This window comes from Leptosomus discolor, chromosome 8, assembly GCF_034619465.1.
Source record: "Leptosomus discolor isolate bLepDis1 chromosome 8, bLepDis1.hap2, whole genome shotgun sequence".
NCBI lineage: Eukaryota > Metazoa > Chordata > Aves > Leptosomiformes > Leptosomidae > Leptosomus > Leptosomus discolor.
In genome coordinates this window covers 5850125-5867948 of record NC_141398.1, presented here as the reverse complement: position 1 = coordinate 5867948, position 17824 = coordinate 5850125, and the positions used below count along the sequence as shown (strand labels likewise).

General features: G+C 39.6%; 1 protein-coding gene across 2 annotated transcripts in view; it reads right to left on the bottom strand.

Moving 5' to 3' along the window:
- Positions 1 to 3028: 3028 nt before the first annotated feature.
- Positions 3029 to 17824, bottom strand: part of ELP2 (elongator acetyltransferase complex subunit 2) — a 38450-nt gene continuing 23654 nt past the window's right edge. Inside the window, exons 13-22 of one of the 2 annotated variants that reach the window (XM_086468899.1) lie at positions 16169 to 16357; positions 14040 to 14109; positions 11614 to 11709; positions 11428 to 11485; positions 7892 to 7964; positions 7279 to 7465; positions 5531 to 5652; positions 4886 to 5028; positions 4210 to 4323; positions 3029 to 3212 (exon numbers count right to left, since the gene is read on the bottom strand). In XM_086468899.1, the coding sequence (XP_086325025.1) occupies positions 3056 to 3212; positions 4210 to 4323; positions 4886 to 5028; positions 5531 to 5652; positions 7279 to 7465; positions 7892 to 7964; positions 11428 to 11485; positions 11614 to 11709; positions 14040 to 14109; positions 16169 to 16357 (1209 nt within the window). In that variant the 3' untranslated portion in view covers positions 3029 to 3055. The remainder of the gene's footprint in view (positions 3213 to 4209; positions 4324 to 4885; positions 5029 to 5530; positions 5653 to 7278; positions 7466 to 7891; positions 7965 to 11427; positions 11486 to 11613; positions 11710 to 14039; positions 14110 to 16168; positions 16358 to 17824) is intronic. The other variant, XM_086468900.1, reaches the window with a different exon arrangement.

Below are 17824 nucleotides of genomic sequence, written 5' to 3'. Positions count from 1 at the left end.
GAAAAATCCAGGCAGGGGATTCAGGTGCTATAGATGGGTCCATACCGATGTGCACCATTTGCCTCGGGGCTTCCAGCAGGAACACTGTCCTGAGCCCTCCCCTGGCAGGAAAGGGCAGGGCAAAGCTGGGACCACCACGGCTCCAGACAGCAAGTTTTTACCCCGACTATTCGACAGGATCTTGCATCACATCGTTAAGGGGAAACAAATCTAATACCAGAGGCTGTGTCGTGAAAAGTTGGAGCTTCCTAGGATTGGAGTTGGCAAGACTTATTTGATAGTCTTGATGATAAATGGGAAGGAAGAAATAAATAAGATTACATTTACCTCGACCTTGTTTTTATTGTATGCCATTATCTGCTAAAGAGAAGGTGATACAAGCAACTTGTGAAGTACAGAGGTTAACTCCATCTTCTAAAATACACCTGAGCACAGTTAGGAGTTTTCATCTCAGGGAGGCCATGAAAAATAATCACATTTTTAGGAAAAAAATTAAAAAAGCATGGGTAGGAATGGAAAGAGGTATGGCAGTTCAAGAAAGAAAAGCAGTGACTGACCACCAGGGAGGCACAGAAGAAAATGTAGAAATAAAAATGGATACCTACAGCAGCTAGAGACCTCTGTAGGTAAACAGGACTACAGCCAGGTAAATATGACTGAAGCCATAATTTATTATTTTTTTAATTATTAAATAGTACATGAACATATGCACTATTTTTAACAAACTAGTCTCTCTGAGTAAGTATAGAAACACAAAAGAAAAGTACATAGAAGAAAATAAAAGCAATAGCCATTCAGTGAACAAAACCAACAGTAGATTCTTTCTAATAAAAACCTAATTAAGAGAGTTTTGGAGAAAAAAACAAACAAACAAACAACAAAACCAAACAGGAAATATAGCAAGAAGGCACTAGATTTATCAAACCAACAAAACAAGAGTAATGAAGTAGAACAAATATAGTAAGTGTCTGGCAAATGCTTGCTTATCTCCATTTTTTAAAACAAAGAAACCAAACAAAAGAGAAACCAAATTTTCTAGGGACTCTTATAATAATCTTAAAGGGTACTATTTGGCTGTGTAAAGAACTTTGCTCTTCAGTAGGCAGCCAGTGTCACCCCCAAAATGATCGCTATAATGACACTGATTTTTCCTTGGTCTCACACTTACATGGATCCAAGTAATTTTCTGGTATTAGTTGAGATAATGACATCAGCATCCATCTGACTGGCTGCCCCGCTGCCGATTTACACGCTGGTTTGAAGTGACGTGAGAGGAGTTACGGAGAAGATAAAGGCACATGTAAAAGTCACGGCCACTAAATGCACATGAAGTGAAGTGCTACGTGAGCAAAGTAACATCACACATAAAAAAAACATTAATCATGTGTCAAGGTGTCTCTTGACAACCTCTAACTTATCTGGAGATAAAGTGTCTACTACAAACATTTAGACTTGAGAGATCAACGGACTAATCTGATGTATTTGAAGTTGGAACAATGAGGCAGAGTCTTCGATGCGACTGAGTCACAATCTTGCCTACAGACAAGAAGGGCCACGTGGCAAAACGTACTGGTATTGGAAGGTATTACCCAGTATAATCATCAAACTGCAGGCAAGATACCAAATTACAGTCGTGACAGAATAAATTTCCACTTTTGGCAACTTCTGAAGCCTCATGAGTGCTAAGGTAGGTCTTTCTTTTCCCAGGACACAGTCTATGGTTGTTCAAAAACTCCCAGGCAAGTAAAATACACTACTCAAATGCTTAAAGCACACATGGAAGGAAAGCACGGGGTACTACAAGTAAAACATAGCAAAGCATCTTTATTAAGAAGTCAGGTTTTTATTCCCCTAATTCATTTTAAAGAACGATTTTTTTTTTTTAATGCTGAAAACCAGAATTGAAAATAAAAAGCTAAAATATAAAAACCTTTAAAACATAAATTATAGCTATTCCAAATAGAGTTCGGCTCACTCCGAAAGAACTGTTCTTTATCTAAAGATGCAACACAGTAAAAAGTTAAGCACAACTCCCATTATTTCTGTGCTATGAGTTGGGGTAGCAAGTGGTTCTTGAACAAAAATAATTTCACTCCCAAAGTTTAACTGATTTCTAATTAGACTTTGGAACTGGAGACAGACCTGTTGAGGTCTATTATCATTCTATGGAAATTACAAAACCATCAGACAAATAAGTTAACTGGTTCATTCAACTTCTCACCAGAATAGATAAGGAGCACTCAAAAGTTAGGAAGAGTCCAAAGGCAGCACAAGGAACGGCTGCCACCTTTCAGCTCCTGCCTACTGATATTCGTTAAGTTTTTCCAGCCCAAACTTTAGAGGATGGCCCTCGAGCAGAGCAAGAGGTGGCTCGTCCACAGGGACACAGGGGAGACAGCAGAAGATTTAAGTGGTCTGTGAGTGAGGCTTTAAGCCCCACATGACCAAGGGGCATGAGCCCAGCCCTCTGCACAGCAGAGGAAAGGAATAAAACCAGGCAAGCAGGCCTGGCCAAGCACGCACAACCCGCTCCTCCTAAAGCAAGGCAGTCTAGGACCCAGAGCAGGGCTGTAGGATACATCCAGAAGGCAATCAGAAAGCTGTGTATTTAACTCTGATCTCCGGTGATCTGCACAGGCTTCAACACACAACGTCAGGTCAACGGACAGTTGAGTTTAACAGGCGTAAGGAGCTCGATTCAGTACTCCACTCGCAACCCCAAGCACAGAAGAACCCCAGCACTGGCAGCTTCCCACCTACCCTTGGAGTCACCATGAACAAAGCTGTCTCATTATCCTTCTCCCATGCCCTACCTCACCTCCCATCCCTCCGCTCCAGGATATTCACCAACCAACACATATAAAATATTTCGTGTTCCTGGAACCGCAGAATTAGAAAAATATTTGACATTTCAAACTACCCCAAAAGTTGCTTTAATAAGTTATGTGTCAGATGTTTCATTTTCCACAGCAAAACCCAGAAAATTCAGCAATCAAAACGGCCAAAAGCTGACCCAAAATGTCGTGAAGCTGCTTTGCCCAGACTGCTGCCTTTGCTAAAGAGCAAATCTGTTGACACTGAATATCTTAACGCAGTGATCAGCTCCACAACTCGCAAGCTGCAACCACTCGCTGCTGTTCTGATCATTACGTCCAGCTCTGCCCACATGAGGTCTCCAACATAAACGTTTCACAGCAAGAGCATGACTTTGGCTGCAAGAAAAAGAAATCCATACATAACTGCAAAATGTCACACGCAGTTGGACGTGTGAGTGTAAACATCAACATTTATGTAATTAGTGCTCTCCTGTTAACACTACCAACTGAGGAAAAACTGACTTGTGGCAACCAGCAGGTATTAAGTTCTTAAAATAAGTAGGGCCATTAACACTAATGACACTTTATCCTCTCCCTCATTATTAATTTAAACAGCCATTGATTTCAAGTTTGACTACATTAAGCTGCAGATCCAGCATCTCAAATACTGAGATAGGACAGATTTCTGGCTTTTAGCCTGTGATTTCACGTTATCTGGTGTCTCTTTCCAATCCACGTTAAGCACACGCAGGCCAAAGTCACCATCAACTTTCATTTCTAGTACTACCAACGCCAGGATGGGAAGGAAGAATCAGGAGAGTGCTCCACGTGAAACATTCAAAGCCTCTTTACAGAGAGTTTCTCCAGCTGTCACTGCAGCAGCACCGCATATACCTCATCATTCCTTTGGTTTCTGCTAGATGCTGCTCTTGAAAGCTTGCATCCACTCCAAAACGTTTTGCTGATGTATATAGACAGTGATTGTTTTCCCCGCTCTTCAGCGTTTTCTATCATCTTGTTTTATAGCTAAAAGGTAAAGCTTTTTTTTTTTCCCTTCCTTTTTTTAAGCTGGGACAAACCCCATAAGACTGCTCAAAGCATTTGCATAGCATGAACTATTTTGGGGTTTAACACCCCCCCCTCCCCCCCATTGTTTTTCATTTGGGTTTGTTTGGGTTTTTTAATAAATCTAAATAACCAATATTTTTATTTCCAGGTTTTGCTTAAAGACATCTTTAGACTTTCAGGGATCAACCTCGTCCTAAAGGGATAACAATTTTTCCTATACAAATAAACCAGTTTCATATCATTTTATACCACAAGAACCGAACTCCAGCGCTGTTAGTCCCAAGACTAATATTTCCTTCCTCCTAACTTACTCCAAAAGACATACCTGTTACCCATCTCGACACACGTGGTCCAGTCAGGCAGAGCTGGTTCTTGCCTCCTCTGCTGCCACGTGTACAAGACAATCTTCCCGTTCTCTAGGCCTACTGCAACGATATATCTATCAAGAGAGTCAGCGCATTAGTTCTGAAAGAGATTACAGCAGGCCGCTCAGTGAAGCCAGCTCTAATGCAAGCTAGAAAGAACTAGCACTCCATGTGTGGCACCTTGCCCCTCAAATCAATATTTACTTTTCCGTGAAAATAAAAAATAAACTAAAAAAAAATAAAATAAAATCACAATTTACATCAAAGCTTCTTCACGAAAAATGAAGAAAGCAGAAACCTGCAAAATGTATTTGCTTAGGGAAAAAACAACCCCAAGGTTATTACAACTTCAGGTCAGTCAATAATATTGGAAGAACAAATGAGTTTCAGGCGTGTTCACAACCCACCCCCTTGTATTTTTTTTTTCTTGTTATACTGTTTGGAGAAGTCACCACACAGCTGAAGAGCAGGCTAGAAAAACCAGCAGAGGTCATTCTGTCAAAGAATGGTCACAATATTTGACAGGTAGATTTTAGGAACTGTTTGCCACTGAAAACTGAGTAAAGGGGAAATTAAAAAAAAAAAATACTAATTTCAAATTAAACACAAAATGGCATTACAGCAAACCAGCAATACCTTCCATCAGCAGTAAGCACAGGGCTGATGCTGACAGCAGTAACGGAATCCCCGGCATCCAGCACTGTTGAACAAGGCTTGACTGAATCCAGCACATTCCCGTCAGTAGTCATGGATAAATCGCACTGGCCCCAGATAATGACCTGTGAGAGAGAGAATCATCGAGGAATTTTCACTTTTATCTTTTTTGTAATTGCATTTACAAAACCATAAGGAATAACTCAAGTTACAACACTTCCAGGGCACAGAACAAAATGGATGACCCCAAAAATAGCAAAAAAAGGTCTATCTGCAAAGGTTTGACTTTTTAGACGGTCTGATTTCATTAAAGATACTGACAACAAAAACAGATTCTGTTATGAAAGTTAAAGAAAGCCTTAGAGACCTGGAAGAGTTGTGTGACATATGCTTGTCTTGCTGTATGAAAAGAGAAGGGAGAAAGTCCACCTGGCAGACCAGAGTTCTGTACACACATATTCAAGCACTTTATTTAGCATACGGAAGTCTCACTGATTTCTGTGGTAATACACACAACGAGCTTTTTGTGTGTTTACAGAATATGGGCTCATTAGAACACAGCAGTTGCTAATCTAAAATACATTTTAAATCATTCCGGGCTTTTAAAATTCATTTTATATTAATTACCTTTTTGTCCCGACTGCCGGTAATAAAATACTTGCTATCTGGTGTCCAGTCACAAGACCAAATGATTCGACTGTGAACAGCTGTATTTTTGTCTGTGTACCCGCAGCAACTGAAGACTGGTCCTGGGATAAAACAGAGAGAGGAAAACCCCTGCTTCAACTGCTTTGCATACTGAAGGTAATCGTTACTCTTACTTAACTCCATGTAAGAACTGCAGGGATACTGGACATGATTCCACTCATCTTTAAAGCAAGGAGAATACTTGGCACCACGTAATTAGTTTTTTCCCCCCCAACACTTACCGCAATGACAATTAGCACCCGCTCAAGACCGTATCAGTCAGCCCTCACAGCACCAAAACAGCAGGAACAGTTTGATGCTTCACACACATATCCGTTTCAGAAGAACTTAAGGCCAAGAATAAGACCTTCAGGTTCTTCCTATACAAGTTTTCAGTACGAACACTGACTTCAACAGTTCCAGTCTCGTGCAATGTTTACCACGTGCACACGTAGCCCCGGTAATTTCGCTACAGTTCCTATTTACCAGTAAAGCCCCAAGAGCTCAAATCCTAATGATCTAATTGTAAAGATCAACCTGTTCCCAAAGAGACAGGCTGCCATTTCCACATGCATGCAACCAGGCAATAAACCTGAGCAGCAGAGCAGTGAATGGGAAGGATTTTCCTAAACAGAAAAGGCTGTCATCTTGGAGCAAGGACTTTGAATAACCACTTCTCAGGATGCCAATAAGAGAAGTTTTGCTTTACACTGATAACGACGTTCTTTGCAGACAGAAGAGTTACTGATGAACAGATGAAAAGAAGGTTTCCTCTGCTTCCTATGAGAATTCGTACTCCTTATCCTGAAACATTCCTAACTACCGTGGACAACACGCCAAGCTTTAGAACAGAAGTCTGAATAGAACACAAGTCTCGAGCCAGGATACAACCGGACACGGTCTGAAAGGGCCAAAATTCACTGCCAAGCCTGCAGGAAAACTCCATAGAGCCCAGCAGTGTTTACGTGCTATTAAGCCAACAGTGCAACGATAAACGTTTTCAGCACAAGCATCTGTTCTAGGCATCTATTAAAGTGTTCAATAGCAATCTCCTGATGATTTTGCAAGGCTCAAAGTCTTAATGAGAAAGTCAACTGAATCTTTACGATCAGCTTTTTTCCCAGACAGAGCCAGTCCGAGTCAAATTAATCAATTGTGCAGGATTACCAGAAAGCCACACCAAAGACAGAGATTAATCCTGTCAAGAGTCGCAAAGCGTTATGCCCTGCAAACGGGGACAAGGCAGCTCTGTGCAGGACACGGGGGTAGCAATGAACCTTCCAGCCTAGCCTGCACAGATCACCAAGATGAAGGTTTTCCTTGACAGTTTGATACCAGTTTGATGTTCAGGCATTCCACTCCAGCACGTGTGCTTGATTTGAGCAAATCTGAATCACAAGCAGAAGGCAGGAGGACAACGAGCAGACTTCATTACATCCAGCAATCAAACAGCATTTAAGGTCTGATTATACTCTTCTCCACACTTTAACTCCCTTTCTAGCTTTCCCATGCACCATTAATTGCACTTCCTAAAGCCATAGGAGCCTGCAACACGATTAATTCTTAAATGTTGCAAAGAAAACGGCCATTAAGACATTTTACCAATTCTCTTCCAAATATTTTGAAGCCAAAAATATCGAACGAACCACAAAGTCTTCAAAAGTGTATATCCACTTCACATGTCTTACCTGACTCTGAGGAGTCTTGTTTCCTCCACAGTGACCAATTCCTGTCTCTAGAAACCGCCAATAAAAATTTGTCATTAGGAGAAAACGCCAGCTGAGTAACAGTCAGATTGTGAAACGACAAGCTCTGCAGTTTCTTCCAAGAAGCAGTGCTCCACAAAATAATTGCTGCATGTTCTTTTTTGGAAGCCTGTATTGATGGAAGAAGTATCAGTGAGAATTAATGAAAGCAAATATACGTGTCACACCTTTCAAAATACCAAGGTGTTAGGGGGCTTGGTTTAAGGCTTGCAATCAAGTTCAAATCAGCTTTCTTTTGGGAAGTTCTAAGGTTGTTTCACTACTTTCTACTGATGCTAACAGTAAGAAAATGTTTTACACCTATATTTGTCAGAATTTATCCTACTGATATCTTCAAATCAATCATACATAATTTACAAATAATAGCTTATCTGCATTCACTCTCACTTCTGCAAGGCAACTGTCGTCTACACAAAAGTTTCCACATTTAAGTGAAAGAACAGAATTCAGCCCAAACTGAATTCGGACTCCTGCTCTGTCAGCCCTAGAAATCTGATGACACTTTTCACTAGATGGTGCTAGAATCTCTTCTTACCTTACACGCTGAGGCAACTACAGTGTTTGAATTATTGCAAGCAACACAAAAGATTTCATATCCATGTCCGTATCTGAAATAAATACAAAAAAGATATTTAACACAGCACAGTCACTGTTGCAGTACGCATCAAGGCTCTCCTGTTAATGTGAATCCCCTTGGAAAAATGAAAGGCACCTGCCAGGAACTTCTCACCTCTGTTTCAGTATCACAACCCAAATAATTCCTAATAATGTGCAGCATTCAATTTAAACATCTGCATATATTCTTTTACATTTAGGAACTGACTACAGAACGATCTCTCCAGCCCATTCCACAGCCCTAGAACATCAGCACTGCAGAAGCTACGCTAACGATTAACAAAGCAGACTAAAATAGCATTTAACGTATTCTTATTTTCTTGGAAAACAATTTTAAAGCTACCAATAAAAATCAGAAGCCACCTATTTGAAGATCACCAAAGAAATACACCACAAACACCCAGCCAAAGGATGCCCGTTCCGTGAAATACTGAAAGAAGAATTCCCAACTAGAGGACAAAAATGATGTTGGAAAAGAGAAACAACACTGTAAAAAACCCCAAAACTTCTAGCTTTCTCCACAAATACATTTTTCATCAGTCTCTGCACGAGTTCTGCTGGAATTCAAGCTCACGTATCCGGACTGATTTAATAAGCAGAAATGCCACCCAGACTAACACAAAATCAGTCACAAAACAGACTGAAGTAAAGTAAAATTGGAGATGCAACCTATAAACAGTGGACAACTATCAACTAAAGGCCAGTTTGGCGGGGGAGCGCTCCTTTTAAAGCACGTTCCTGGAGACTATTTTGTAGTGAAAGCCATTGAAAGTCAATTTTCTAAAACTGAAAAGTATTTTTTCTGTGAAAAAGATACGTTTCCTGAAATTCAACGAAGGCAAAATAAGCCGTGGAACAGCTTGTGAAAAAAGTCCTCAGTTACTTTGGTTTTATCTCCTAAATGTAATATTGAAGAGCACTTGACAGAAACATTTTGAGCTGCATCCAACTTTGTTCTTGCTAAACAGAAGCACTAACATGTAATCTTTCTTTTTAAATTAAAATAATTCTTTTTAAATTAAAATACTGTCTTTTGCAAAGTCACATGAGCAGGACTATCATAGGTCAGACCAGCCACCATATATAGCCCAGTGCTGTCTCCAGTAAAGAGAATAAAGCTAATGGCAATAGGAGATGCTGTTTAAAGAGTGCACGAGCCTCGCAAGCGTCGAAGCTCCAGCACAACCCCCTTCCCCTGCCCCCATCCACGCAATCCAATCCCTTCATTATGTAGCACACCACCAAAAAAAACCCAGCTTCACAATGGTGAGAAGCAACTGCATGAATGAATAATGAAATGACATTTTCAACCATGAGTGATTTGCCTTGGTGTGTGCAATTCACAGCAATTTTTTTATGCGCAGGTAAACTGACTGCGCTTGTAGAGTGTCCAGACAAATGATTAGTCATTTTCTACTGTCAAAAAGGATCTCTCAAGACTTCCAAGTGTATTACATGAAATGTACATATAAACATATATATTTATGTCAACACTTAGGCTTCAATCTCAGCCTGCTTGCCTATGAACGCTGCATGGTAATTTTTCCAAGAGGACAAAGATTAGCATGCTCTCACAGGTTTTATCATATTTTTATTTTAAAGTTGTTAGATTATGTAAAAAAAGTTCAGCAAGTCCTTCATGCTAAAACCTACTCAAGCAAACACTTTTCAAAACTCAACGCTAATCCTCCAAAATTTGGTGTCGAGTTAGAGCTGGGAATACACTAATGTCAATGACAAACAAGCTATTTTTAGCAAGTCAGTTCCTCACACTGTTTTTCTGCTGCTATGGCAACTTGAAATCTGTATTATGTGATTTCATGTTATTTCTTTCAAGATTATCCTGAGCAAAAAACCTGAAAGTCTATGAATGCTTTACATCTTGTTGCCCTTGCATAAAAGAACTCCTTTCATTAGCAATGACTAAAACCAGGAAAAATTGGTCAGCTAAGTCACCTGAAGACCATCATAAAATGCAGTTATTTCAATGAATGCAGGATACAAAAGCAGATAGGCAGTACTCCTGTAGCAGAGTATGAAAGATTAATGTCTCAGTAGACTTCGAGAAATGTCAAAGGCACTTGGGGAAAAATTTTGGCCTTGGCTCCTTTTCACTACTTAAAGATCCCTCATCAAACTGCCTATGTGGGTGGGTGCATTAGCAGCCGCAGCAAGCGCAGGAGAAGCATTTCATGTAACAGGTGGAAATCACAAAAGGTGCAGATATGATCTAGCACCAACCAGCTTCCCTCTTAGAAGCACTTTTGAGTACAAACCAGCAAAAGAGCTTAAAAGCATATAAAGAAGATGAACTGCCCAGTTGAAGGTAAAGAGCAGCTCCCACAGAGCCTCCCGCTTGGTCAAATGAAAGCAGCTTGCAAACTATTTTCACAAAAGTTTATTTCCTGGCCCCCCCAACTGAAGTGACACAATTGGCAATGTGTAAAGGTAGCTGTAATTAATAATCAGCAACGGCTCAACATTCTTCTTGTTCCTGCCTAAGACCGTTCTTCCAGGAGATTCAGATAAATGAACCCACAAGAGCTTGAGACGATTCATTTCTTTGTGCTATACTTTGAAGACTGTGGAAGTGTAGCTTAATGTTACCAGGATCTTTAGGGAACAAACAAGGTGACAGCCTTCATTTGCAAATTGTTGCGAATCTCAGAAAAGAAAGAACAAAACACAGCTGAAGAATCCTAAAACCTCAAAACAACTGCTGTCATGACCACGTAACCCTATTATCTTTGCAATCCACAACCCCCTCTCTCAGCATTCAATACCCAAACTGGGTTTGTACCCACCTTACTCAACATTCACCACTTTGCTCTACCACTAGACACATCCTGTTTTGGCTGCTGCTTCCACCTATTGCATCTTACAACTCTGTTCAGAAGCTTCTTATCTGATGCCTCAGCCTTTACTTCCATACCAGAAGGACAAACTTGATCTGCAAGTCTGTGCCAAGAAGCGGAAAGAAGCTGCAGCCTGGAAGGAGGCCCATCACATTCCAGAGCACAGGTAAGAACATGAACACATGCCACAGTTCCTTGGAGCAGACCATAAATGTTACTATTCTCTTGGAACAAGGGGTGAGGGAAGAAAAAGGAGAGCAGTGCCCTAAACAGACCTTCAAAAGACAAACATCCAAAGGGACAATGACAGTCTGATTATTAGAAAGTCAAAAGAATAGTTTTGTGCTAAAAAAACATGCCGGTACAGAAACAAGTAGTGAAATAAAATTTTGTGACACATCAGTCCTAACTGCCATTTTCTGCATTGTTTCCTATTTTTAATATACATAAAATTGATTTATTTTACAAGCACACAAAGTCAAAGCAGGTAGTAAACCAGGAAGAGTTACAAGACCAGACTACATTAATACGTAGCTATAGCCTTCTGGAAATTTTGCAAATGAAACAAAGGGAAAAAAAAAAAAAGAAGCAGAAAACTTACAACTTCTGAATTTCAGGCCACAAGGTATTCTGCAGCAAGTGGTCCTCTGGGGGAGGTTCTAAAAGAAATGTGTACAATATACTCAAATATGGTACTAAGTAATCTAGAAATCAGCTAAATAATGTTTCAAGTTTATATCTGACCACCCTAATTCCCTATTTCATACAACAGAAATGAACCTCATACCTGTAAGGACCAAGGGTTGAAAATAAATCTCAGGATACTGATTTGAAATGGTGTTAAATGTTTCTTCATCCTCAGCTGGCTGAACAGCCATATCTCCTGTTTAAAGTGAGGGCTTTGTTAGCTAGAGAGAACGTACTTGAGGCGAAAATACGAGCACTTATTATACAAGTAAAAAACTTCTATTGTTTTTACACTGTAAGTAACTGAAACTACATTTCTCTGCTTCCAGATTTACAATAATATAAATATTAGAATCTAGTTATTTGAATGCACATGGGAATGAAGAAAAGAGGGGGAAAAAAAAAAAAAAAAATCTAACCTTTGGACTAATTCCATTTGGAGACTGACCTCTTTCCACCATCAGCACGGTCTCTTAGAGATTCTTAAAGAGACTTTGATTTATCTGAAAGAAGCAGTCACCAGGAGTTGAACCTGTGCTTCTCCAATGTTAAACATTTCCTTCTGTATTTGAGAATGTTTAAAATTTCAGATATAAGTGATGAATCCCTCAATTTAATGTGGACCCCTAAATGAAAAGCTGTATTTGCATTAGTGTATCTACAATCTGCGAACTTCAGCAAAACCGCCGAGGGCTCAGTTCTTCGCTTTAGGCAAAAGTACCAGAAGTAACTGAAACTACTCATTAGTTTTAAGTTAAAATTCAACTCTGTCCTTCACTTTGAAGGTATTATTTAAGAAAAAGGTACAGAGCGGGGGAACAGTTGCTCTCAGACAGAATCTTAACTTTTTGGCCAAACGCACACTTCAAATACAGCAGTTCAAAGAAGCAGATACAGAAAAAGCAGAACAGAAAGACTGTCTTCTCACTCATCCTGTCTTCTCTCCCCTTGACAATGAGATTAGCAGCATTTACCGAACTCGAGACCGCTATCTGATGATCACCCATCATGAAGATTCCTCAGGAGAGGAAGCAAGAAGAGAGGTCTGTGGGGCTTTAACCTAAGCCACCAGCGCTGACAGCATTGGGTGGGCAATGGTGGACAACGCAGGAAACTTTGACAGCTTTTCCACTCAAGAGTGCTGCTTCTGGGGGTGCCACATGAAATCAATGGAAATTCGTTATTCTGTGTGTGACAATACACTAGGGGAAGGACGTTTTGTTCCCTCTCTCAGCGGAAGGACTCACGTGAAAGCAGGGGAAAAAAAAAAAAAAAAAGGAGGTTTTGCCAAAATATATCTTACGAGTTACCTCCAAGTACAACAAAGCTACTTTTCTCTCACAGAAGATTTAGGAAAATTTAGCTCTATTGCCATTGAACACCCTGGAGACAAAGCTTATTAAAATGCTTCCTTTTTTAATTCACACCTCCTGATAAAGCTTTAAGCAGAGAAAAAAAAAAAAAAAAAAAAAGAAAAAAAACAGGCCTGACCTAATTTGTAGATTCCAGTGCAAATGCATTTGTCCCAGAGACTTTATTAAACACCAGATATCCAGTCCCATCCTCAGTCTCAAGACTCTATTTTTATCATTCTAGACAGATGTTTGTCCCTCCTTCCTTGTTGCCCCCACAACACGATCCCCACCACCTCGCCAAGAAATTCATCTGGTGCCTCACCAGCCTTTACTGACAGAACATTAGTTAATTAATTCTTCCTTCCCAAAGACTTTCACAAAGCATCATTGATTCGGAGAAGGTTTATGGCTCTTGTCACCAGAAGAGAAAACGGGACTGATCCCCCTCAAAGCATCATTACTTCTATAAGCCTCTACAAGGGTGCTCACATTTGAGGAGAAGGTGAAAAGGACTCCAGAACGTAGCTTCAGAGGTCAAGGTCTTTTCCAGAGAAACCACAAGTAGCAACAGGTAGCTCTGCTTTAACAACTCTGAATGTAGGTTTCACAGTACGCTATTCAATACTGATTTTTTTGGCTAGAAGTCATCAGTGTTCTCGGGGAGACGGGGGGAAGGGATGGGTAGTGAGCACGGAGAAAACAGGAACAACAGCACGTGGGGGAATTCTAGTACCATCCCACCCTGGCTACTCCCAGACCCATCACGGGAGAGCGATGAGCACCAGCTTCTATGTGAAACTCATCAAGATGAGTCAACAAGAGGTGGCTCTTGGGAGCACTGTGCAGACTGAGGGGGGTTACCTCCTACAGGGGTGCAGGACACGGCGTGGAAAGCAGGGGAAGAGCATTTTGGGTTTGCACAAGACATTAGGGGATGTTTAGGGGAGAAACCAAAGGCAGAGAAAGGAAGGGAAGGTTCTTACTTGTGCTTTTTTTTTAATTTTTAAGCACCATATGTAAGTGCTACCAGAGAAATAAACACTTTGCACAATTTTATTCCTAAACTTGCAGTCAAGCTTACAATGACAGACCTAACAAGAAGATATACACTACAACAATCATTTAAAAAAGAATTCCCACATGAAGCACCATTATTTCTCATTAGCCGTACCTTCAAAAACAGCTTTATTGGATAATCCCAAAGCTGGCACAGTTGCACCTTCTGGAAGATCAGAAGACTGCTGAATTTTTTTTTTTTAAAAAAAAAAAAGGTAAAAGAAAGGTTACACAGATTGTCACGTAGGTTCAGATTTCAAAGGCCACAGTTTAAGGAATCCCTGTGATAAAGAGAATGACTTTTCTAGAGAAGTGGACAGGGCACTTTGAAAAACTCCCAACTCACCCAGAACATACCCTGGACAAAATGAAGACCAGTACTCTGGCAGGAAGAAAAATAAAAAGCTTTTCTAAGGCCTCAGCTCAAGGGTTTTGCTGTAAAGCATACATCTTCATCCCTAATTACAGGTTTTCTTCCACAATTTTGTTTATTATAGGATATACGTGCTAACTAATCAACTGAGAGCATTACGGTTTTTAACACAAAGGCAGTGGGAAATAGTTTGTTCTGAGGTGAAACAATAAAGCAGCGTTTTGGAAAAGGGGACAGAGGGTGAGTGCCTGTGCCCACAACTTCAGTACATAGCAGAGATGTGGCTGGAGTACGTGGCTGTTCAGAGCAACACAGAGGAAAGACAAATCATCAGACAGAAAATACTTCCCTACAGAGGGAAAAAGTCAAAATTTAGGAAGGGTAAGTGAACCTGGGGCTCTTTAAAAGATTAGAGTTAATAGCTGTAAAACCTCTTCCTTACAGTGTCTGAGACGGTCAAAGAAAGACTTTTACAGAATTGGATTAATAATTTAGGTGACATCTTAAAATTGTTATTTATTTAAATGTTCATAATTTGATGAAAAAATGTATGAATGAGACACACACATCGGTCTAAGGCCTCTAAACAAAAATGGTTCTTTATTACAACCCAAAGTATAATACAATCCCATGGATCTGAACTGAATGTAATTCCATTCAACCCTTTCTGAATATAAAGCTGGCTTTTTTTTGGTTCAAGTTTTTTTTTGGGGACATTTGAGCTAAATTAAGAAGCAGCTTACCCACTTTAATTAAAAAAAAAAAAAAACATTCACAGAAAACAATTTCAATAACACTATTTAAGAGTGGCTGTATCATTAGAGCTCATAAGCCTTCCTCTTTAAACAAAGCCCATGTGAAACACTCTGTGATATCATGGATCAAAAAATAGCACTCAGAGGAAGAGCTGATAAAGAAAGGCTACAAAAAGTAAAACAATGACATCTGCCAGCACTATAAAAGCACAACGTTATTTGTACAGTGTCTTTAACACAAACACAAAGTTGTACGGAATTAAAGCACTAAATAGCTACTTATGTAACTACTTCCTATCAAAAATGAACAGATTTCTTTCCCAGATATTTCAATTGTTAAAAGAAGTGGAAAGGCTAATCCATCTCTGAGAAGCTGCGCAGGAAACACCACTTTTGAGACAGAAATGCAAAGAGCATGCAGAGGCAACTCTCCTGAATGAGGTCTGCTCTACAAAATGCAGAGAAAAAGAGAATTATATTTTAAAGCAAATGGGGAGTAATCAAAGGACGGCCACTCTGCAGCCTTATCTTTCCACAGAGTAGGAAAGCATACTTATCCACAGCTAAGAACTGGAATGTAAAGGCCTCAAGAAAATTTCCAATGCCAAGAGGAACTAAAGCACGAGCAAAAGTACATACTTATAAATATTTATACGTAACAACTAACTACAGTGCTGAATCCAGCATACAATTTAAAAAACAAACCAACAACATATAATCTCACAACAATAATTACATCTAGACAAGACTACTACACCCTTAAATTAAGGAGAAGTATATTCCCAGGCTTTACTGTTTGCTTTCAAATTCCCAAGCACGTACAGTTGTCTACTTGATCTGACTTACTTAAAACTTACCCATACGCTTGGCAATTTTCAGACACTGGGGCTTATTTACTTTCAAACACAACCTGTTTTATCAGACACCAAGATAAAAACACACACGAAACAACACACGTGGAAGCAAGCAGAAAGGAAAGGAAAGAGAAAGTTAAGGTTTCAGATCTATTAAAAGAATTTTTATGGAGTTTGGTGCAATTAAGACATTTTCTAAAGCACTCATTTTATTTACATGAAAGAGGGCTGCCTTCATTTCGCATTGCTTTAGCACACTCACGTGGGAGGTCAGCTTGTCCACGGGAACACCAGTGATGTTACTGAAATTTTCTATAAAATTCTTGGGAGCACAAAAAACTCGAAGCACTTTCTCATCTGCTCCTGACACAAACTGAAACCGGCCGATCATCGCCAGACAACGCATGTCATATCCGTGTACTTGAGGCCTTGCAATTTCATGCCACGTTACCTAAACACACAGAGGTGCAGTTAAAACACAATTCTTAACCAGCGAAGCAGCAAGATTTTTAAGTTCCAAAAAAGTACCAATACTTTACTTGCTGACTTTATTAATGTGAAGTTAATAGCAGCCTTCTACTGACATCCAGAAAACTGATGGATATTCATGTATCATAATCACACATCACATAACGTCAGTTAAATCCTATTTTTCCACCAAACAATTCCTGTAATCAGTAAACTGAGTCCCTGCACAGATGGGTTTAAGGCATTTGCCTACCTTTGTTATTACTAAGGGCACACTGCACTTGCTGCAGCTTCTTTACGCTAGCCAGTCAGGAACTGGACACGATTTGCTTAAGCAAGGGAGGACTGTATGCCACTTACTGCTTTCAAACCTGCAGCTCTGAAAGGCCTAAGAAAGGTAGTGACCATTACCTTGCCTCCTTCATCTGTCTTCCACAAAGCCCAGCAGCACTGCTGTCAGCACGCTACAGGTTCCTGTTTCCCCCCTTTCTTTAGATTTGAGTGAGACCGTTTCATAAAAGCTTTGCAAAAAAACTGACTAAACAAAATAGCTTCTTATAGGAAAAACAGCTGGAAAATGCTGATGATTTCAGAAGCGTTTTCATTTGAAGCACTGGTTTTTCCCCTAGTTCTCTGAAATATTCATGTCCATGCTTCAAGTATTAATGAAAGAAAACCAGAATTAACAGCTAACCAGAAATTAGACAGACAAGTTAGTTTTATACTTACACTAAGCAAAGAATATTAGGAAAAAAAATATTAAATTATTTAAATTGCTTTTCTAAAAATGAATTTATTCTACACAGGAAAAAAATTATTCTTAAAAAAAACCCTTTCTTTTCTAGCACATACACTTTCATGAAAAGATTTTTAGTGAGTGTCATTTGCTACTACTCCTACATGGTATTTCAGTTGGAAAAACACAGTGTGCACTTTGAGTTAACAGATACGAGAAATAGAAATAATTTAATCAGTTAGAATTAATGTAGGCTACCTCAATATTACAATGCCTGGAAAACTGCAGCCAAGATGGAATTTACATTGTACTAGGTATCATACAAATATAAACGAAGGCATTACGTTGACTGTAAACTGCATACATCACACTAAAAATTCAACTGAGTTTTGAATGTTGAAGCTTCCGACAGAACTTGAAGGGGAGATTTTGTAGGATCTCTCAGATATCATGTTTCACAAGATTATTCTGACTATTTTCCAGTGAGAAAAAAAGCATTAATTCTTTAAAAAAAAAAAACCAAAAACAACAAAAAAACCACAAAACCATGAACACACAAAACAAGAAAACAACCCAAAAGAAACAAACCACAAGCAAACAGTGCAATAAAACACTTCTTACCCTTTACCAGGTGCATCTTTGCATCGTTTAGAACACAGCACAGAACAGGAACGAAAAAAACAAAACCCCAAAACAGACAAAGAGAGGGCAGCA